At 36.8% G+C, this 24,733-nt stretch overlaps 1 protein-coding gene across 1 annotated transcript in view; it reads right to left on the bottom strand.

Moving 5' to 3' along the window:
* Positions 1-24,733, bottom strand: part of ARAP2 (ArfGAP with RhoGAP domain, ankyrin repeat and PH domain 2) — a gene marked incomplete at its 3' end in the record, with an annotated part of 198,041 nt that overhangs the window by 107,692 nt on the left and 65,616 nt on the right. The window contains 2 exon segments of the mRNA XM_019628086.1: positions 10,519-10,694; positions 18,380-18,500. Coding sequence (XP_019483631.1) covers positions 10,519-10,694; positions 18,380-18,500 — 297 coding nt within the window.

Genomic DNA, 24,733 nt, shown 5'->3' with positions numbered 1-24,733 from the left:
CAACGCATTCCTGACACAAAATAAGTGAAATAATGTTACAACAGATCTTGCCTCCCCTTGTAAAGGTTTCCAGAGTTTCCATCACAAATTGCGGAAAAGCCTCTCTGTTTTTGTTTTTTTAATGTACAAGTTTTTAGTTAGAATGAGAAAATGACTCATTTCTAAAACAAATCAATTAAATATTATTGTTTTCTGATGAAAGAACAAATGGCTATTGTGTTCGGGGGGAACAAGCCAGAAATCAAGAGTCAATAATATAAAAAATGTAGAGACATGCTACGTGTTGTGAAATAACGAGAAGAATGTGACGGATTTCCACTTAACAAAAAATAGTACTTAATGTGATCTCTGGATAAAGAAGGGGAATTATAATTTTCCAATCTGCCTCATTTTAATAAGTTTCAACATATTGATACAGTGTTATACTTACTTACTAAATAATAATAATAATAACATTCTCAATTATCCATACCAATGGTCCCGCTGGATAATGTAACCGTTATTGCATGTAATTGGAAACTCAGCTCTCTTTTTGTAAACAGGAAATAAAGCAGGGGAAGCAGGGGAAGATAACTCCAGAATAAAACAGACTGCCTGTCCCTCCAACAATTCTGAGTAACGAAGGTTTTGACAAGAGCTGGGTATCAGACCACAGCTGGTTTGGTTCTCCAATGGGAGTCTGGCCTGCACGCCTGCATGCACTTAGAGCAGGGTACACACTCAGACCATCAGACGAGCAGAGGGTGAGACTGACAGCTTTTATGATAAATGATAAGCCTTCTGAAGGCTCCAGCCTGAATATATGGCCCCTTATTTCTATGGCAAGTCATGAAATGTCTACATATAAAGCTGCAATTTCTTTTAAAAACAAAATAAGGGAGGGTTGGCCCAAGACCCCAAATTGCTCCTCAGCAAGGCAAAAATGATTTTTGAGCCTGGAAAAAAAAATCACAACCCATTTATCAGCTGCTTGCCATGGCCATATGGTTTTGAGTAATTAGAGTATCCACTGAACTCACCAGCACAAATGGGCTGTAAAATGTACTGCAGAAGAACAAAATAAATGTCAGTGCTCTGGAGAGCTATTAAACATGAAACAACTGCGTTTCCTATTAAAAATTTTCTGGTGACATTAAGCCATCTTTGCAGACAGTATTTAGAAAACATTTAGAACAGATCTCATTCCTTGCTGCTCATCAAAGTTACCTGTGTTGCTCCTCCCACCCTGAGACTCTGGTTCCATGAATCAGAAAGCAGAGCTTAAGAATCTCCAGTTAAAAAACAAAGCAAAACTACAACACCGTGATGCTCACATGTAGCCAATATTGAGAAACACTGAATTAGATAGCAGAACCAGTAATCGAATCTAGACAGTAGGAAACTGCAATATTTAAATGTCAGGATATAAACACTTCTCTCTACTCTCTGTAAAAAAAAAAAAAAAAAAACATGCAATCAGATACTACAAAAATCATTTGAAATCATTAAGACTACTGGTTAAAAAACAGGCTGGCCTGAACTCACAGTAATGCACTGGATTTTGTCAAGCTCCTGTTTGTCCAGGGTGCCAATCCCTGTGCTAATATCTAGAGCAGTGGTTCTCAACCTGTGGGCCGCGACCCCTTTGGGGGTCAAATGACCTTTTCACAGAGGTCACCTAAGACCATAGGAAAACAAAAAGATACTTACATTACGATTCATAACAGTAGCAAAACTACAGTTATAGAGTAGCAATGAAAATAATTTTATGGTTGGGGGTCACCACAACATGAGGAACTGTATTAAGGGGTCGCGGCATTAGGAAGGTTGAGAACCGCTGATCTAGAGGTTTTGAAGCAGGAGTCTTCATTAAGCACATAGAGTGCACTCCATGATCGGTTTAACATCTATTTGTGTAGTCTGACAAACAGCTCTGAAGCTGACAAACAGCTGTGAATTCTCATTTGATTTTCTGAATAATTCTGTAAAGAAGGCAGAGCAGATCTATCCATTTTTAAAATGGGAAAATTTGTCCTGGCAAAGCAGTGGGTAAGTATTAGCCAGTGCTGGGAACTGTGCCAAGCCCTGGGTCCACACCTAAGCATAACATAGGGTGCCCGTCTTGAGGAAGCTTCAGTCTAAGAAGGAAATGATTGAGAACCATAATGAGTTGCAATGAAAATAAAACAAAAAACACAGTGCATGTAGGGTAAGCACCAAATCCAGCCTAGAAAAGAGAGTTGTGCTCATCTGTGGCTTTCCAAAGGCAGTGACACTTGACAAATGACAAAACCCAGACCCATCTGATCAGATGTACCTCTCGTGCTTCAGTTCGGTCATTTGCAAAATGGGGATAACAGTAGTACCTATCAGATCACTGTGGGGAAGATTATTAACACATTACAAATGCTTAGATAAATGCACTCCTGGCACCCAGTAAGTGCTACATTGTCCTAGTTAGCAATTATTATTGTTTTCTGCCTCTTTAAATTTGAAGCCAACTGAATTTATTACCTATTAAAAAGTCAATTACAAGAAAGTACATGTTTAAAAATAACTAGCAAGCATATATAATGTTTTTTATGATATAATATTTTTAAATGGGATATAATGTGAATGTTACAACTTTGAAGAAAATTTAAAATAAATTACCCATTAACTACAATCTGATTGTCAGCACTAGTCTCATTTTGAAAAATAGGCACAAGTCGAACTTTCAACCTTTAAAATGCTATAAGCTAGATTGAAAAAAAAAAGGCAATAGCATGCAAACTAAATGGGTAGAATATTATTATAGAAAGCATAAAGCTCAAAATAGATTCTGGAGTGAACAGTACTTTACATTTACATTGCTGCCATAGAATGTGGGATCTCAGAAAGCATGAATCCCACCACTGATATGACCATAACAACGGCCATGCTTGGCAGAGATCTGGACACTTGAAAAAGTGGTGATGACCAAGTGGTGATGACCAAGTGGCACTGGGAGTCAGACCTGGGGGAGAATCCTGGCTGAGCCATTCACTAGCTGTACGACTACTGGCAAGTAATTTTGTTTATCTAAACCTCGATTTCCTCATTTATGAAAAGACAGTTATATCTACCTTATACAGCATTGTTATAAAAAAAGAATGAAGAGATATAAATTGAGGGTCTAATACATCTAGACATCCTTACACTTGAAGGTTTCCAAAACCAGAATTTGTCTCCAATGAAAATACCTCCATTTTATTTATAATTACTGAAAGTATTCACACCCATGATTCCATATTAAAATCCAGATTAAAATTAATGGTTCAGTATTTACCAAGATACTGACATGGGTTATTTGTACGAATTTTGTAGCAACAGAACCTGATTGAAACTGTTTTAAAACTACTAGTGAAAAGAGCAAAATAAAAGTTTGATTCCCAAACAGAAAAATTAAAGAAGGGTTTGTTAACCCCCAAATTGCTGAAATCTCAAATCTATTTTGAGAAATCCTGGATGCCAGGTTTCCATGCCAGGAATGGAAGAACTCGGGGCTTAAACATTTGTTGAAAGCAGATGTGGCATTGTATGACATTGGCACTGGATCTCCTGGGAAACACCAGATGCAGAGTTTGGCCAGATAGAGAGCCCAAAGAATCTGAGGCCACCTCCTACACCCTGCTGCTTCTCTCTGCACCACACAACCCATAGCTCTATGAGGTAGGTCTCTTTCAATTCTATCAGAGTTTCTTTCTCGTGCCAGGCACCAGGGAACATTATTATGTTAAGGGAGTGAGGGGGAATAAGGCTCTTGTTATACCCGGATTTGAGAATGTTGAATCAAGTAAATTTATGTAGTTAAAACCTCAATGCCATAATTAGCATTAAATGGATAGATACACAAACCTACCAAGCAAGACATCTGGCTATAATTAATCCACTAATATTAACATGATATTCAAAAAAGGTCATTAGAAAAGGATGGGGGACAAGCTCTCAGGGCAACATAACAAATGGAAACCAAAGCTAAATATCTTAAATTTATCTCACATCCATATACAGAAATTCCATTCAACTAGCAATACCATATATACTATACACTATATATTGGGTCGTCGGGATAGTCATGATGCATTTTTGCATTGAAAAACACGTCATGACTTTCCCGACGGTCATATATATATATATATATATATATATATATATATATATATATATATATATCTTTTGTGTTATGTGTGTGTGTGTGTATATATATATATATATATATATATACACATATATCAGTGTATGTTCCTATTTTATCTCATTTAAAATTTTAAAAATACTGGCTTATATACTACATCCACATCATTTAAATATTAATAAATATATAAAATAATTATTTTTCCAGGATACAGAAAACCTATAAGCTTTGAACTGATTAAAAAACAGAAATTATTAAAAAAACAAATATTCTATATAACAAAAATTAACTGAAAAATGGAAAATAAGCAGTTTAGAAAAGCAGTTGCAGAAAATATGACATGAAGATTAATATCTTTGTTATATGAAGAGCTTAAAGAAATTGTCAGGAAAGACAACAGAATCCCAATAAATAAATGGAGAAAGAAAATGAAAACACAATTCATAAAGAAAATAATTTAGAAAGAAAATTTTTCCTAAAAGATAAACTCTCTCTAGTCAAGAAAATAGCTGTAAATGTCCATTAATTCAACAAGCTCATGCTACGAAATGTTTACTGAATGTCAGCTACTTGCCTGGAGCTCTTAAGACATAGCACTGAATAAAATAAATATTCATGCCATTAATTTGGGAATATAAAAATATAACACTTTTATGGTTAAAATGAAACTGGAACCTATCCACGTAGCTAATAGCATTTTAAATGTAAATAATTCTTTAGAAAAAGGTCATAAATAGTCTTGCCAAAAAATAATCAAAAAGGAATAAAAAGCTATATACAGAAGAGTAGCAGAAACCTCATTTGTTTATCACTTTGTGCTACCCCCTAATGGAAGGTAAAATTCTAAAAAGCAGGGAACGTTGGGGTTACCATTACACCCTAACGCCTACAGCAGTGCCCAGGAATGAGAGGGTGCCCAATAAAAATTTGTAAAGTTGATGAATAAATACAGAAACACAGTAGTATAACCTATACAAATTCAATTACACAGCTCATTTTATACAAAGGTGAAGTAATGGAGAAAAACCATCACAATCATAATGCATTGCAGGCACATCAAACATAAGCAGAGATAAAAAATAGAACAAAGTTTATAAAAATTAAACATAAAAATTAAACAAATAAAAATTTCGGGGGTGGGTTTGTGAGACGGTGCCAAATATTTAAAAGGATTATATTTAATTTCTATGACAACAGTACCACAGTGTATTACAACTGAATAATTAGGTAAAGAGTTTTACACTGTGGAAAATAGTATGGAGGTTCCTCAAAAAATTAAAAACATAACTACCGTCTGACCCAGCAATTCTTCTAGGCATTTATCTGGGAAAAAAAAAAGCCATAATTTGAGAAGATATATGCACCCCTATGCTCACTGCAGCATTATTTAAAATAGCCAAGATATAAAAGCAACCAAGATGTCCATCAACAGATGAATGGCTAAAGATGTGGCACATATCCACACCGGAATATTACTCAGCCATACAAAAGAACAAAATCTTGCCATTTGCAACAACGTGGATGGACCTACACTGTATTACATTAAGTAAAATAAGTCGAACAAAGAAAAGACAAACACCATATGATTTCACTTATATGTGTCAACTAAAAAAAAAAAAAAGACAAAACAAATGAAGAAATGAAACAAAACAGTAGCAAACTCATAGGTACAGAGAACAAAGTGCTGCTTCTCAGAGGGAGCAGGATGGGGGGATGGGCCGAAAAGGAGAAGGGGACTAAGAGGCGCAAAACTTCCAGTTATAAAATAAGTCACAGGGATGGAGCGTACAGCATAGAGAATGCAGTCAATATCATAACTACTTGCATGTACGGTGACACGCGGTTACTAGACTTATGGTGATCACATCGGTATATAAATGTTGAATCACTGTTGTACACCTGAAACTAACATAATTATTGTATGTCAGCTATAATTAAAAATAAATTAAAAAAAATAATTTTACTGTCAGTTTCTCCTTTGCCATCTTCGCCTCTAACAAATGTCTTTACTTTGCAGTTTTTTCCTACTTTTTGGAGCCTATCTGGAAACAAAACAAAACGAAACAACAAACTAACATCCCCTAAGGCATTTCTTCTACCAGCCAAGAGCTACTTCAAGTTTCTGTTTCTCCAGTCCGCTAATGAATGAGAGGGAAACAAAGAGATGAAAACAGTGAATCTTGGGACGGAGCAACTGAGACAAGGAAAAGCTCATGTCGGTACTGTCGAGTTTAGATCTGTCAGTGAACTGCCAGTGAGAATGTGCAGATTGGCGTCCCCCGTGTTATATTATGCCACATTTAAAAAGAAAAAATAAATAAGGCAATAATTACGAGAGTGCTGTAAAAGTTACTCTAACATGGAAAATATAAAGTTCTTGATTCAATAGAAGGGACAGCTCCAGAAAAAGTGAAAGAAAGAATCACTGAAAAAATATTTTTAGGGATGCTTGACATGGAATCTCAGGGACCCCTACTGGAAGTAGAGAAAAACCTCTAGAAAAGTTCAACAATACGCTCCAAAATTAGAGTAAATTTCCAGACATACACTCAGAGCTAAAGGAACTTATGGGAAGTAACAGTGTCAAATTGTTTTCAAACACTTCCCTTTACGCTGACTTTGCAAATGGAGTTTCAATTTCTCCAACAGAGCATACTCTGGTAGTAAAAGTCTGTGTTAAGAAAAGGAATGCAATAAGATATATCAGCTGAAAATATGAAATTTATATAAAAATTATTGAGACTTTAGCAAGAAACAAATTAAAAACCCAGTAGCTATAGTTTAGAACCATACACAATTTATTAGTAACAGTTCAAAATTTAAAAATGTATTACCACGAATAATGATTTTCTTAACTTTCCACTTAAATGTCACACATTTCAAAATGTACAATCAAGAAAGAGATATGCTTCCAAATGAAACGTAATCAGAAAAAGAGGTATTAGCAGCCCTAAGTTAACAGATGAGCTAAAGAAGCCCTCGATGCTGTTGACGACTATTTTTACTCATTTTCTAACTCCAGAAATATTTTGTTCACTTTATCTGGATGCTTCTCATTTTTAAAGAAGAAAATCCTTTAGAACAGTGTTTTACTGTGTGTGGCTTTTGGGTTACCTGCTACTGAGTCACCTGGGATGCTTTATAGGAATGTAGATTCCAACACCTCCTCCCCAGATATTGTAAATCCATGAGTCTAATGAGCCCAGATATCTGGAATTTTAATATGCAGCTTAAATAATGGCCTAAGAGACAGTAATCCATCTCTCTTCCTCACATGACGCCATTTAAACTGAAGGAGATTAACTTAATTACCTGAGCCAATTAATTGCAGAGCAAGAATGAAAACCCAGAAATGCTAGCACCCAGTCCAATCTCCTTTGTTCTAAATGTGCTCTCAAGCGTTCTTTCTGATAACTATTCAACATGCTATAACTGCTATCCTTCCACTTCTCGCTGCTGTCTGTCTACTCTCCCTAGAGTGACCGCCAAAGTAAATTAGGAAACTGCACAAACAGAGGCAAGAAAAGTGAAAATAGTACATATGTTAGGGTGGTGTAGGTCAGTTTTCTTTATTTTTTTAATTCTATTCATACTATAAATGATGTGGGCAATAAATTCACTATCTTAAATTTTTAATAAATGAAAATAATTCAGCTTCGATGCATGGAACTAAATTAGAGCCAATACAAATTAAGAAAAAGAGGTTCAATCTAACACCTCTTATATTTTTATGCAATTTTTCGCATTTCACATCATCTTTTAAAAGAAACACAAGATTACTTCATGTGTTGTGTGCATAAAACTTTTAAAAGTTGCATCAAACTATTTTATTATCTTTTAGTGCTTTTCCTAAAACACTAGCTTAAAGCATTCAGGAGAAAGACTCCTTTATTTATCATGTCACCCAAGTTCTTCACACAATTTGCTCAACCATGTGAGAAACCAATGGACAACTTTCCTCAGGTGGAAAAAAAACACACTAGGATGTAAAAGTAAATGAAATTAGAATATGTCAGTGCCTGAACATAGAGGGTCTTTTTTAATTTATCCATCCAGTCCTTAGTCAACTAGTTGTTTAAGACTTGACAAGACCAAGTCGCTTAAGACCTAGCGCCATATAATCTGAGTAGTATGCAATTTTAAAAAAGAACACATGCACAATTAATAGTATGCACTTTTTAAAGATATATACCAGGGGTGCCAAAAAAATGTATACAAATGACTTGTATCGATACATATTATTATAATTTTAACACAGTTTGTTCCTTTCTTAAAATATGTATACATTTTTTGGCACCCTCTGTGTGTGTGTGTGTGTGTGTGTGTGTGTGTTAATGCATTGAAAAGGACTTAAAATGTACATACAGCAAGAAAAAAATAGGTTTATTTCTCAATAAAACGAGGGACAGTCCAGTATTAATGCTTTAATTTTAAGGAGAATGTATTCATTATTTGTGTACATGGAAGTGTTCCTAATTCCCAGACTTAATTAGATGAAGCCCATTTTTTTGCACTTCTCTGTACCTCCTGCTCAAGTCTAATAGAGCACTGAGCTCACCACCATCCATCATACATACTGGTCTTGTCTGACTTTTCCTCCTAGAAGATAAGACTGTGTACTCCAGCTAAGTGCATCACTTTTAGATTGACCGATATGGTATAATGTTTATTAAATGCACACTCTGAACCTTCTGGGCAACTAAATTATTCAAGGAAAGAATCTTCCTCTATTTGCAAAAGGTCACAGGCCAGATTTTTGCTTTTTCAACATACACTTTTTAAAACGATATTTTGCTATATCAGCTAAGAAGCTAGGTTTAGACTTACAAAGTTCTGGTTTTAAATTAAGCTCTGCAAAATGAACTGTGATCCTTAAACAAGTTACTTAAACCTTGTTTTCCCCATCTGTAAAACATGGATGAGAATCTCTTCCTGCTCCATTTGTGGGGAAGACGAAAGGGAATGTTCATAAATTCCTTAGCACAGTACCTGGTATTCAACAAATCGCAGTCGCTATTATCCTTCGTACCCTCAATTACTAAACAATAGTAAAGGAAAAGAAATGTCATGGGGCTTCTTGCTAATCAGAAAGTATTAATAAAACCTTAAAAACATTTTATTTTACTTCTAGAGAATAACAAACTCAGACAATCTAACTAATGTAAGCGATTAAACTACAAATTTGAAGCCCATTAGGCCTGTACAAGCAAAAGATGAATACCTCATTTGTGGTATTCATTTGGCTGAGTAACTTCTATACTGATACATGCAAATTATGCATTTTTAACCTTCATTCCAATAAGAAAAGTTTTAATCATCTAACTTCACAAACTGAAAATGTTCATATTGAGCTCATACACATTACGAAGCTATACATCACTATTCTTGAAGAATATGCTAACTATCCAAGTAATTAATGTGCCAACAGGGCTCTGTGATGCCTTCCACAGTTAATTAGCGAAGAAATCTGATCCAAAAAAAAAAAATGGAATGAATAAGTTCACACTGAAATTCAGGGGATGCCTTGGCTAAAGATCTCTAGTTAATTTTTTTTTGGTTGATATCTCCATTTTTGGTTATGAAAATAGTCCCTATTTATATTTCACCTTATCACAACCCATTATAATATATCATAAAATGAGTTCACATTAGATCAGTTATCCAAAGCACACCATTACTAAGTATTGAATATAGTCTAGTCTAAAAGATTAAGAAAGAATTAATTCCCAAAATGAGGTAAAGACAGAATTTTCCTATACATATTAAAAACCAGATATGTGAGAGAAAGAGAAGTCCACAGAATCAAATGAAGCCAACAAGTCTACTTTTATTTATACATATATGTGATACATGTGTATGTATGTGCACATGTGTGGATGTGAGCATATCAATCACAAGTAAATTATTTCCTCTGCAAGCAACGTCTGCTCAAAGAAAAAAAGAGAGAAACCAAAAATGCTGTAAACCCCATAAAATATGTGCTTACTCTATAATTGTCTGTGACAAAACAAAAGAAACACAACAGGTGCAGAACTGGGCTTATTTCAACAACAGCTGCAATGGTTAATTGGTTCTTAATTATTCTCTTGTGTAGTTTTATAATGTTACTTCAGCTAAGGAATACATTTTAAAAATTATTTTCAGTGATTCTATTTACTCAATCCTTTAAAAAAGGTGATGTCTAGCCTCCAATTTGATGTAGATTATTTTCTTGCTGCTGAATGAACTGAGAAAATTCAACCAAACAACTTTCTTTTGTTACATTTAGCTGGGGCACTCAAGGCAAAAGCAAGACTGTAAGTAAAAACATTAGTAAGTATAACAAAGCACAGTTGTTCATGTAAAGAAGGAACCACGATTTGCATCACTGTAACACAGCTTACCTGTTCATTTTTGCAAAGCCACACACTGTTTCCACTTAACACAGTAAAAATTTTGGCTTTATAACCTCTCAATTCAAGATATCCACATTTCTCAGGGGCAGCCAATGCTTGAGACTGCCAGGGGGATTGCGACTTCAGTGCATTTAATAGTACGGTGATCCAGTCATTTCTCTCCTCTGAAAATAAAGAGAAACACATCCATCCATACTTATGCAAATTAGACAGACATAGAAACATGGATAAGGGATCTATGCTCTCTGCAACAGATAATTCCAAGATTATTTCCCACAGCTACAATCTAAATGTAAAGGCGGGCAGAGCCAGTAGCCCAATTCTATTAGGAAAAAGAAACAGCACACATGACTCTGTTGTCCTGTAAACTACAGTACTGGCTCCACCTTAGAGCGTATTAGAAATGCAAAATCTCAGGCCCCACTGCAGACCTTGTGAATCAGGGTCTTCATTTTAAAAAGATCCCTAAGTGATCTGTACCCATGTTTATGGTTTAGAAATATTCTTTTAGATTATTCATGAGATTGGATTTTCTCTTCTAACAGAAGAAAGTAATAATAAGGCCAAGCAGTAAACAGATTATACCCAGCAATTCAGTAACTCAAAGGCCCAGAAAATCCTATTTCCTGTCACTTAGAGCTTACTCTTCTCAAGAGTATGCTGCCTTGGTATTCACTCACCCATTCCATTCTCCCCACAGTCGCTAACAATACCATCTCATTTGGTAAATTAAAATTTGGTTATTTTACTCCTTCCGCTAAAGCCAAGTCACCTTCAATTACGTACAACACACTATTAGGGGCATAGGAGTTTGATCTAGTCCCCAAAGAGCAATCAGCCAAAAGTGAGATATGAACACATGATGGAACTCAGAATACTATAAATGTCATACAAGTTTATCAAGTAATATGAGTCAATTTGATAGAGGTACGTAAGTGGTCTGCTGAAGGTCATCAAGCAAGTTAGTATGAAAATTAAGAGAATCATGTTTTAACTCTCAGACAATTATTCTTGGTGCTATGAAAAGGGAGACTTATGCTAGGCCTTGAGCAGGAAGAGCAACTGAAAAGATAAAACTGGAGTTTGGAAAAGGGAAAAGCAGATTTTTAAAAATCTAAACAGAGGAAAACACCAGCACAAAGGCAGAAAGAGCCAACAACATCTATTCAGGGACTAACTTACAGATGAGCCTGTTTATAATTTTAAACTCACAAGGAAATAATGAGAACTATGGCTACAGAGTCTCTAGTGCCTATGTACGGAATTTTGTCTCTATTGGCGAGGCAAGGGAAAATCATTTCAGGAATCGTAGCAAGGAAGGCACACGACTAGGATGATAATAGGTAGACCAAATGGAAGCTTGGAGATTCGGGAATAAGGTAAGAGAGACTTAAAGTACAATGAAAATGTAAACGAACATATAAAGAATCAAGACATTAAGGGACGGAAAAATAGCTGAGGTGTGTAATGTGTCTGACAGGTTCACAAAAAAATTGAATTACTCAAAATAACAGGTACCTCAGCATCATGAATTGATCAAAGAAGGTAGAGGGTTCCATTTTATTAACAGAACCACCTCACGTTGTCAGCACCCTGGCATGAGCATCTAGGCAGACTGGTATCAACATGTAACTGAATGCTACCCATACAAGAGAGGACCCATAGATGTGGATAAATGTTTAATGAACAAGAAGAAGAAATGGACAAACCCTGCATGGTAAAACCGTGTCTATGAAGTTGGAAAATGGGTTAGCAAGGAAAAAAACAAAACAAAACAAAAACAAACAAAACAAAGCAAAACAAAACAAAACAAAAAAAAACACAAAAAACAGACTGAATTCTAGGTAGGAAAAATTTTCAAGAAGCAAAGTGTAAACAAGGCCCAAAGCCTGGGAAATTGGAGAGTATCTCAGATCCTTCAAGATAAGTCTGGCCAAATTAACTTCATTAAAAATTGAAATAAGTCTCCATATCAGACTTGCTCACATTCAAATGTGAATCCAAAGTTATTTCATAACATGAGTCTTAATTTTATCTTCACACTTGCTCACCTTCAAAACTACTAAAACAGTTAGTGTCTTTAATGACTAAAGCCAAATATTTATTAAAAACTCATTCAACAATGGTTTCCTGCAGGTTACATAATCCCCAGGTCATGGTGCTTGCTCCTATCTGTCAGGACAAAATATCTGACTTGCCCTGCATCGTTATGAACTAAAAGACATGAAAATGCTCAAGTCAGTAAATCACCGTTAATATATGGCAGCTAACTCTACAGCTTACATCTATACAAACAGATGCAGACTGCATTCTGATAATTTACTACATTTCCAGTAATAGGAACAGACCTTCTACTTAACTTGGCTATTCCTTGTGATCATTAGTGTCACATAAGGTATTCCTGCAAGTAAATAACATATAATGTTTTCCATCTGTTTGTTTGTGTTAATCCACATAAGTCACTGAGTTTGAAATATAGGTGATAATTTTATGTACTGGGCCAACATGTGTGTGTGTGTCTTCTAGATTACTATTAGCATATATCTCAGTTTCTCAGGAAATGATTTGAAACTGGCAATTGCATCTGTTGAACGTAAGCATATTATGGCTGCATCTCAACAAACAGTTCCCTTATAGCCTTGAAGAACTATCTAGCTCCTGAGGGCCTCATTACTAATAGGAAGTAAAGAGTCATAAAGAAGATCAGGAATTAATAGGAACGTTGGGTTTGTTCTTAATTACCCATGCCAATGGAGATAAACAATGACACGAATGATTCAAACGCAATAAATTAGATTACCAGTGTCATTTGGTATTTGGCTGTGCCATGTGTGCATCCTTAGACGTGGGGAATATGCTTTGATGAGTCACAGTACACCGAAACAAATGGTTTTCCCTTGGGCAAAGCTACAGGCTACGCTCAATTCTGCCTGCTCTTCACACCAATGTACTTTTATTCTTCCCAATAACAAATATTTGTAGAGTGTCTATCTTGATCTTAGCACTGTGCTAAGCACCGTTCCTTCTGAGAACACTAACTGATCTAGATATGGCTTTGCTCAAAATAGAACATTTCAGGTTGGAGAAAGAAAAAGAGGGTAGGCGAAATAAAATTGCCCGTTTCTTGTAATTATGCTAAAATGACAATAAAAGATGAGAGTAATTCCCTCAAATCTCAAATTAGTTCTTAAGGTTTTCAGGTTGCCAACTATGGTGCAAGAACCAAAAAAAGGAAATTGAAAAAAAATCAACAGGAGAGACAATATTCTTTGGGCTACTGGATTTAGCAGTAGGCATGAATATTAGTAACAAAGGATGGATTATATTAGGCACTACTATGCAAAGGCTGTAGAAGAGATTAATAACAGAATCTAAGAAAGGTTAGAGGGACCCTTGCTTTTGATAGGATAATATAATCTGACTAAAGATCCTTCAGCATAACCCATGATAGCTTTTATAGAAGGACGTATTTGCACACCAGTGTTGTTCTTGAAATCAATATATCACCATTCATTCATACAAATATTGACTGAGTGCCTACTATAGTCCAAGACCTATTACGAACACCAGGAATGGAAGTGTGAACAGGACAGATCACGGCCTTACTCTCTTGGAGTTTACAGTCTTGTGAACAGAGAAAGGCAACAAAACATAGAAAAAATGTTACATAGGGACAAGTGCAATGGGATAAAGCACAAGGTGAGCGACATAGGAAGTGCTATTTTACATACGGCAACAGAAAAAGCCTGAGAAAGAAAGCAGTGGTTAAGCAAATTGCCTAAAGGAAGTAGAGGCAACGAACAAGTCAGGAGGATGGCTGGAGGAAAAGCATTCCGGGATAATACAAGCAGCGTGTGCCACGACGCCAAGGCAACAGCAGGCAGGTTCACGAACAGTTCCCATGGCTGAACTGCAGTCAGTGAGGGAGAGCGCAGAAGGAAACAAGAACAGGGAGTCCAGGGCCAGTGCAGGTAGGGGCTTTTGGACATCGTAAGTACTTCACTCTCAGTGAGATGGAAAGACAGTACAGCATTTGAAAAAGACTGACGTGAGCCGGCTTTCTTGCTGAATGATCGCTCTGACAGCTATATTGAAAATATCACTGCAGTCGATAGAGGGAGATTATTACAATAACACTGATAGACGTGGTGGCCTGTACCAGTGTGGTAGCAGCAGAGCTGTTGAGCATTGGTCTGCATCCAGACCTATTTCGAAAGTCAAACTGATAAGATTTGCTGGTGGACTGGATGTGAGATCTAGGAGAGGAAAAGACTGAAGAATGACACCAAGTTTGTGGCCTATTATAAGGCGAGAAGTCTATCAAAGTATCCAATGGAGACCTTTTCATTCCCCTGGCTCTCTCTCCAGATAGTAAATGTTCCATGTCTTGCTTCTAAAACCACTGAAAGTTTCAAAACAGGTAAGTCTGCTTGCCCCGTACAACTAAGGGGAATTTATGTTCCTTATCCCACGCGTTCTCTTAAAAAACAAAAGAAAACACTGTGCAGTATCCGAGCTGCCACTGGAGGGCTGTATGATGTTGTCCAGATGCAGAGTTGAGAGAGTGACATGCTTGCCTGTCCCCGAGGGGTCCAGAATTTACTTAAGTGGACAGGAAGCCGGGAGCAGAGGCTGAGAGCCATCACTGAAAATGGCCCTGGAACAGGAATGACCACTCAGGATTCTTAAGCCGTCTTCTAACCATGAGAACCGCCCACTCAAAACATCACCTGCCTTTTGAAGTAACACATCTGCATGTGTGACCACAAGTGCCAGGGGAATACAGACGGAATGGAGACATCGTTAGCTCTTATAACTCTGACCAGTTTCAGTGTTTATGCTTGAGGACGAAAGGAAACACTAAATTTTCCATGTGAGGAAGAGTATTTTTAAAATGTTATTATTTCAATATAATTCACTTTCAACTAAGAGCAAAAGAATAGTTCACTAGGCAACCTGGGGGAATTGAGGCCTTTGAGAATGTGTGCGTGTTTGGGGGGGAAGGGGGAAAGATGCCAAATTGTAATCCTGTCTTAGCCATGCCAGTGCGGGATGCAGTAGTTTAGAAATAGTGACACTGGTTTCAGGGAAGACAAAGGGTAGCTGTTGTATATAGGTCATTCAAAACCTTTTCACCAAAAATGAAGGATTCATCTCTGTCAGGAGGCGAAACCATTTCCCCTTTGTGTCCTAAACTTTGACCTTACTTCTTCACTAGATTGAAGCAAAGTTTAATTTGCCTTAAAGCTCATTTAGTCAACTATTTCATAAGCCACTATAGTGAATTTCTCAATGCCCACAAAATAAAAAATAGTCAACCATTTGTATATATGAGAGGAAAAAACACTTAATAAAACATTTAGTGTCTTGTTGAAAGTTCCACAGTAAATATATAGACACACATATACCATTTATATACATATTTGTATACAGGTATGCATATATATGTATACATATACACATACATGAATACATACACATCTCTACATATACTTATCTTAAAATGTGAGTTGTTACTATGCAAAAATGACTTTCAATGAAAAAAACTTATTCAAGTAATTCCATGTGGATAGAGTCTCAGTTTTCACGTAAGCAGTATTTTCATACTTTCAAAAATTTAAGACCTAAGATTTATTTAACAAATAATAATTTATATAAGAGTTAATGAAATTCTTATACTAAATTTCTATCACCAAGATGAACTGTGTATCACAGAAGGACTTAATGGTCAATTGTAAACATGGAGCTTTTAAACATGTGTGGGTTGATACATTCTATCTACTTAAATAAACTGTGTCTGTTTCACTTTTAACTGTAGCAAATAAATACAGCTAAGCAGGTTTTCACACAAGTTGGAAGCTCTATTTACTATGTCTATCTTAAAACACAGGGATATGTGAAATTCACTTAGAGAGGCCAAGGGGAAGGTGACAGGCACCTCAAAGAAACATGCAGTCACCTTCGGGGGAGCAGGAAGCCAAGCATAAGGAGAGATTGTCATGACAGCCAGTTGAGAGCAGCAAAGCCATGTGTTTTGAGAAACGGCAAGACAGGAAATTGTGATTTCAAATATAAGTTCCATATCAAGTATCACAACTGTGGACAACTTTCTGAAGTTTAGACAGTAAACCATTAAAAAGTGGCTTCTTGTATAAGCAATTCTATGTAAAATGCTCCAGGGTCAGGGGTTGGCAAACTTTTTTCTTTTTTTTTTTTTTTCTGTAAACGGCCAGACAGTAAATATCTTAGGCTTTCTTGGTCATACAGTCTGTGCTGCAACTACTACTCAATACTGCCACTAAGGCACAAAAGCAGCCACAGAGTGACAATACACATAAATGGCAGTGGCTGTGATCTAACTTAACGAGATTTTAACAAAAACAAGCAGTGAGTCAGATTTAGGCTACAGGACATCCTGTGCCAACCCCTGCTCTAGGAGAAAACCCTCAACCTTTATTTTAATATCAAGTAAAAACACATTTTTTCCATTACACGTGTGCAATATATGCATAGGTATGTTTCACAATACAATACTTACACTTATTAGAAGTGAGGTACTTTGGGATTTCTAATTCTATTGCATTTGTTTGTTTTGTTTGGGGGGATTTTTTTTTTTTTGTACCATCAGAAACCACTAAGTTGATGTCACAAATGGGTAGTGATTCACAGTTTGAAAAAAGCTGCTCCAAGTGTGAACAGCAGCTCAGACTTACTCATTTACTGATTATCCCAAGCAATATAGGAGGCTTTCTAGGAATACATAATGTTTATTGAATGTTTTCTATACACCATACCCAAGCATATGTTTTAGAAATGTAGCAGTTTAAAAGAGACAAATATTGCCCCATAATAGCTAATCCTCTTGTAGTTTATAAAAGGTGAATGCTCATATGTGTAAAATGAAATAATGTTAGTACCTACATAGCTCATGAAACTATTGTGAAAATGAAGCATTTAGTAGGTCACCTGGCTCATGTCAAGTATTCCCTAAGCTTTCCATATCACCATTATTCAAATAATTAAGTACCAAGAAGTACTTTTAAAAATCAAGTTGAGTTATAATCCATGCTAAAAGTAGGCTTTAAAATAATTTAAAATTCTAATTAGCTAATGAATGAAGACAGCCTTACCTATATTATTTAAATGTAGTAAGATGTATAGTAATGATATATTGGTAGTCAAAGTACAAAACAGAGACCTTTTAACTCTCCTGGCTCTCCTTCCCTCTCCAACCACCCCGCCCCCCCCAAAAAAAAAAGTCAGAGAAGATTTAAAGGTTTAGACTCTGTCCCCAAATGACATGCCATCTTTAGATCAATTTTGACCATCAAGAGACCTGTAGCAGACGATGCAGATGAAAAGGTTCAAGAAGTACTAAAGATGCTCCAAAATCTGTATTAGATTACTGTGCCTGTGTGTTCAGTTAAAACCTGCCATACATAAACTTTCCTAAAACCAACCTGTTAGCAGAAAAATGTGAGTTTTGCATATTAAATAAATATTTTGCATTATCAAAACAGCAGCTGCAAGGCGAGTTCCATAATATGGCCAGAGATTTTTGTTTACTTTTTTTTAATTTTTTATTTTTTGTTTACTTTTTTTCACTGCTGTATCCGCAGAATTTTTAAGAGCCCCTGACAATTAGTAGAGTCTATTTGTGGCATGTAAGAATAGTGAACAAAAAATGACTTCTCAACTTGTTTATGGCATTCAAAAAGTTCATGTACGATGTAAATTATTTAAAGTAACATATTTAGAGATTTCTTGACATTTCTAGCATAGCAGTTGATTAACCTTCTGACTGGTCAGAAATTAATGTCCCCAAGTGCTTTTAAAGAAACCATCTTACCTTCTTTTTCTACCCTAAAAACAAAAGTTCTTTGTGTTGTAACAACTTCAAATTTATTGTCGCCTTGAGATCGTACTGTAGATATAGCAGAAAGTGGAATTATTCCTTTCGAATACTTCTCCTGTATTGGTTAGAGAAAAACATACAAAAAGAAGGCATATTAAAATGAAGTTCTCGTTATCTTATTTAAAAAAAAAAAAAGAATGGCACAATATTTACAAGTGCTTCTCCTTCATAATTTCAATCTATGTTTTTAATGACAAACATGTACAAATAATATATATCCTCATGCACAGTCAATACCTCCAGAAAGGAACATATTATTCCCTCATTTCAAGTGAAATGTCTTTTCAATATTCTCTTCATGTGGAAGGAAAAGTCAAAGAATCAAATATGAACAGCTGTACTAGACCAGCAATACGTAGTTCCAAAAAACAGCAGTACGTTCTTTAAAGCAATCTGGTCACAATGATTTTATGGTGTTTGCAGGCATCTGCTGGCCATAACAGGAACTGTAGCTGCACCATTTCAGAACCATAGTTACTACATATTATGAACAAAAAAAGTAAATCTAAGAGACTGTGGGATTATATCAATTAACCTGACTAGTCAACACTCTGATGAATGTCTTAATCCCACAACTGCATCACTTCGCTTTTTACTTCCCAATGACTAAAGAATAAAATAAGACAGGTTTAGCTATTTGCAATTGACATACACATATCACAATTTTGCTCAAGAAGACCATTCTTAAAACTCGTGGTAACTCTCTCAGTCTTCATTTTCCTGGACCTTCCTAAACCATTTGGCATAAGGACCACCCCACAGTTTCAACAATTTACTAAGGGTGTGATATTTATGGGGCCCTGTGTTGGAAACAAAATTCAAAGATTATTTATAAATTCAAGGAGCCTCAAAATGAAAACAACAGCTAACTAAATTAAAGAAAAGTTTAAAACTGAGTACCAACCAGGGAATGTAAGAGTGAGTATAGGATGGGAAGTCTGTGTTCTGTTTAAAATGTGTCTTGACAGGCAAGGTGACATTTGAGCCTGACTTTATGAAAGCTTAGGTTTCAACAAATGGGGAAGTGGGTGAGGGGCTAATCCTGGATGGAAAGAGTGAATAATGGGGGTGTAAAGTGGAGAAATAAGAGGAGCTGCAGTGTAGCAGCAAAGAGAGGAGGCTGAAAACATACATCAAGGCTACACTACAGAAGGTCTTGAATGTCAATAAAAAATTTAGACATATCCTGATGGGGTTGCTTCTCCTCTTCCCTTCCACAGCATTATTCATGGAACCTTCACTTTTGAGCTGGTCCCAAGCATCTGAAACACCTTGTTAGGAGAAAACATGTACTAAACCACTCCATGTAGAGAACAAGTGCCAAGGTCACATTCCTCCCAGTGGTGAATTCCCATACACAGCAGATAGAGGGAAGGGACTATTACTATCGGCAACATGGTGCCCCACTAGGAGGTTCATCCTCTGCTAGTTGAGAAGGTATTGTATACGATCGTGGTATTTCCTCTTAGTTCTTGGACAGATTCTTCTCTTCCACTGTCTCTGCTCCAATCTCCCATCCCTGACTTTAAGTGTCCATCAAAATCCTATCCGTTCCTTAACACCATCTTACATACCAATGTCAATGTCCTATGTCTCACAAAGCCAAAATCGAATATGATATTTGAACTGTGAGTTAGAAAGATGACTGGGCAACCTCACAGATCAAGGAGAGGGATGTCACGAAATAAGTAATTGCAAAGTTACTTTTTCCCCTCATTTTCCATTTTTTTAAAAATCTTTTCTCCCTAAGAAAATCCCTTCTTGCTATTTCAACTACCAGTTTTATAGAGAATTCTAAAATCTGTCCCTTCCTTCTTTATCCACTTCCATCAACTCCAACCCCATATTTCAAGTCATCAATGGTGAATGAAACTATCCCATCAGCATCTCAAACTTTAAAACTGAACCGTCTCCTGAAAATGTGTCCTCCATCTATATCTGTCCGTTACAATGCCACTCTTCGAGTCAATCAGTCTTAAACAGGGTAGCCTTGGACCTGTGCTGACCCTTTGCACCCATGTAACTTGGGACTCTCCCTTTAGCTACGGTGTCAGTGTTTTCCCTGCCACTCCGTGGCTCTTTGCAATCACATTAACCTTACTAAGGTTCCCTAAACATATCTAGTTCTGCCCAATCTAGCACCTTTGCATACTCTGCTCATTCTACAAGGACTGTTTTTTGTATCTGTCTTCACATAGTTAAGGATGCCTCTGCACTCTTTACATGTCAGCATAAATACATGCTCCTGAAGAAAGCCCTTCTGACCAGACTCTTCTCTCAGACAGATAACCCTAATGTAAGCTCATTGCAACCTGTACTTTTCCTTTATAGTAATTACTAAATATCATTTAAATGATGGTTTTTATATTTACTGTGTGATGATTTGATGAACAGTCTCCCCAAAGAGACTGTGGGTCACATGTCTATGAGGTTTGACAATTAAGTTTGCGAACTCATCCTAGAAAAAGTGCTACATACCTCATTGCTGAATATCATTAAGGTCACTTTAGAAGCACTCCCCTTGGGAAGCTATGCACTTAGGCCAGTGCCTAGTCTACCCTTCAGAGCAATTTTGGAACTCTTTTTCTGAAATGGCCATCAGAGCTGTCATATTACCCTTGATGTCCTGAATGTCATCAACATGTCTTCCTTTCAATATTTCCGTTATCTTCAGGTAAAGAAAGAACTCACTGGGGACCAGATCAGGTGAGTAGGGAGGGTGTTCCAATACAGTTGTTTCTTTACTGGCTAAAAACTCTCTCATAGACAGTGCCGTGTGAGCTGGTGCATTGTCGTGATGCAAGAGCCATGAATCGTTGGCAAAAAGTTCAGGTCGTTTTCCTCTAACTTTTTCACGCAGCCTTTTCAGCACTTCCAAATAGTAAACTTGGTTAACTGTCCAGTTGATACAAAAATACATAATGAATGAATCCTTCTGGTATCAGAAAATGTTAGCAACACCATTTTGACTCTTGATTTGGACTGATGGAACATATTTGGTCATGGAGAATTGGCCAACTTCCATTATGCCCTTTGATGCTTTGTTTCAGGATCGTATTGGTACACCCATGTTTCATGACCAGTGATAACATGGCCCAAAACATCGTCTTGCCTCTCCTAAAGGTCTCGGCAAACTTCGACTCTCCTTTGCTTTTGTTCATTGGTGAACTCCTTTGGGACCATTTTTGCACACACCTTTCTCATGACAAGGTTTTCAGTTAAGATTTTCCTAACTGTTTCTCTATTGATGTTTACTTGGTCTGCTATGCTTCTCACAGTCAGCCCGATGATTTTGTCACAGAATTCGATGAATTTTTACAATGTTTTCCTCAGTTCTGCTCGTTACTGGCCGCCCTGACCTCTCTTCATCAGTGATGTGTTCTCTCCCGTCAGAAAAACGTTTAATCCATTTGTACACTGCTGTTTTCTTCATGGCATTATCCCCATAAACATGGACTAACATGTCCCTGATTTCACTTCCACGTTTGCCAAGTTTAACAACAAATTTAATGTTTGTTAGTTGCTCTAATATAAGCTCAGACATTCTCACGATGGCACACAAAAACATACAATAATAATGAACTCCACTCAGCAAGACACCACCACACATCGACACGAACACAGCTGTGAGACACTGATATACCAAGGTTGTGAAACCTTACCAGGCTGTTTGCACAGTGCTGCCAATGTAAGCGCACGGTGGCAAGTTTGCAAACTTAATTGCCAGACCTTGTATTTTCCTCACCACTTTTCACATAATTAGTATTACATAAATATTTTCTGAATGAATGAATTCTATGTCCCTAATCAATCACAATTAGGATGAATGCTGACAGTTCATTTGTAATATTTGTAAACTCATATTTTTCATACCTCCATTGGCCTAGGTAGCCTACATCCTGGTAAATTACTGCCTGAGCTACTCTCCTGACTTGCCTCCCTACTTTCATCTTGTTTTCCCTCTAACTTTTCTTGCATACTATTGTTCAAATGTCATAGTTGGAGAAAATAAAGATTCATGGAGGAGGGTAAAAAGATGGGTCTTGAAGTTGTCACCAGATTTTGATGGATGGCAAAGTTCCAAGGGAAGAGCAAAAATATGGAAGTGAAAATACGGGGAAAGACATGCTCCATTTCCCCACAGTATGTACCAGACACAGCTGGGAAAGATCATTGCAAAGAAATGAATGAAATGACTGGCTTACCAAAGGAATCTCAATAAGTGCAGGTGAGTCACCAGGGCAATACTAGTCAATACCAGACTACTTGGTGCTCTAAGAATAACAGGAAGGGGAGACTGTCTCCCATTGTAAGGCAACGTAAGATGTGGGAAAGGGTTCAGCACCCTTGGGGACAGTGTAAGAGCTGCTCTGGCTATAAGTTTGTAGTGACTAAGACCAAACAGTGAAAAATCTAGAATGTCCAAAAACATTTATACTTTACCCCTTAGGTGATCCATTCTCAAGTTTTAGTTTGCCTAAGAATTAGAAGAGCTTATCAAAATATATCTCTGGTGAGCTAATTAACTTTTTATTGAATAAAATGTTACCATTAACCCATTTTTCAGTAGAGAAAAATCAAGCTGCATTGCAGTAAAATAAACAGAAATTTTAAAAAGGAGCTCTTTTTTCCTTCCTCTAGATCTCTTTAAAGAGATGAAAAAACAATTCCTTAAGAAAAATAACAACTCACCTACATGCCTATAATAATATTATTTTAAACAGACAAGTACTTATGGAACAGAAATAGAAAAATAAATTCTCCAGAAGTGATCAAAATGTACTTAACAAGCTAAATACTGTGTCATTTTAACTTCACGAAATGGTAGTTTCTCTAATAGTTCATGTATAATCTATTATGACATCTCAAGATAAATGTCATAATTTTTAACACTGTAGAGCTGATTTCATAGTTCTCTCCTAACAAAACACGATAAAGACAATATAGAAAAAATCTCAATGACAACAGGCTCAAAAATGACTGTGTTTTTTAGCGTGTAAAATTTTCCTTAAGAAAAGAAATTTTGAAGCATCCCTTGAGTCTGTAACACAAAGATATCTAGGTCAAGTTTATCATTTAATGTACCACTTTCAAACAATGAACCGACCACAGGGCAATTCTGCCCACAGCTGAGTGAGAACGGGGGTGAATCAGATTTCTTGGCAGGTGATAAGATATCAAGGCTGTTGGGATGTTGCCATTTTCAGTAATACAATGAAAAATCCTTGCAGAAACATGAGTGAGAAGCACTGAGTAAAGTGGACGAAAACTAGAGAAACAGGCAACTCCGCACACTGCCTCCTGAAAGCCCAACCACATGCTCCTCAAGTTCACATTTACACATTGCAAGACCTGGCTCGTTGGCACGCATAACCACTACAACCGCACACCTAGCTGCCACAGTAGCTATGACCCCATCTATGCCTTCTGTTCATGGGCCTTGATACCCTCTCTTCCCAGTCCACCAATCCACCCCTTCTGCCAGAAGGGTCACAACAGAAACTGTATCCTCTTTTAGGAAACACCTATCCCAGGGCTCTGTTTTTGCCAAGATGAAACCAATCATCTGAATAGTAAAGGGATGAAATGCCACAGGAAACAACAATTTCAATTGTTCCGAAAAATTGATGCTACGTTCAAGGATTTGTGATAATTCATTTTAACATGAACTTTTTATCTCAATTCCAAACCAAGGCTGCATCGTTTTTATTGCATCAATATCCAAAAATGCGCTAGGCACTCATCACCTCACTGCACTTCAAGTGAGCTTTTACAGGACAGCTGAACACAGACACTAGAAATTCTCTCTCCCAAATGTGGATCATGATACCAACTAACAACAGGGTCTCCTGGCATGACAGCCTTTCTCATTCTGGAATAGTTTCCTCCTCATTTCAATCAAACCAGAGAAGGGCACAGGTGCTGAAGAAAACTAGGGGTCAGACGCCATCAGCTACAGAGACCACACTGTACCTACCCAAGGCACAGGAACAGCCTCAATATTCAAATGTACAAGTAAACGCAAAAGAGTAGCTAAGGCAGAAAATCAGATTTTAAAAATATCCCATATTTTGGCTACTGTAAATAAAGCTGTAATGAACATTGGAGCATGTATATCTTTTTTTTTTTTTAAAGATTTTTATTGGGGATTTTGGGGAATGGGAACAGTGCTGGGGAATTGGGGGAAGGGGAACAGACAAGTTGCTGGGGTTTTTTTTGTTCTTCAGTCTAGTTGTGGAGGACGTTGCTTCACTGGCCCAAGTTGGCACCATCATTGCGCTCTTCCCG

This window comes from Hipposideros armiger, unplaced genomic scaffold (genome assembly GCF_001890085.2).
Source record: "Hipposideros armiger isolate ML-2016 unplaced genomic scaffold, ASM189008v1 scaffold_747, whole genome shotgun sequence".
Lineage (NCBI taxonomy): Eukaryota > Metazoa > Chordata > Mammalia > Chiroptera > Hipposideridae > Hipposideros > Hipposideros armiger.
The sequence above is the reverse complement of the archived record's forward strand: the minus strand, read 5'-3'. Positions and strand labels throughout refer to the sequence as shown.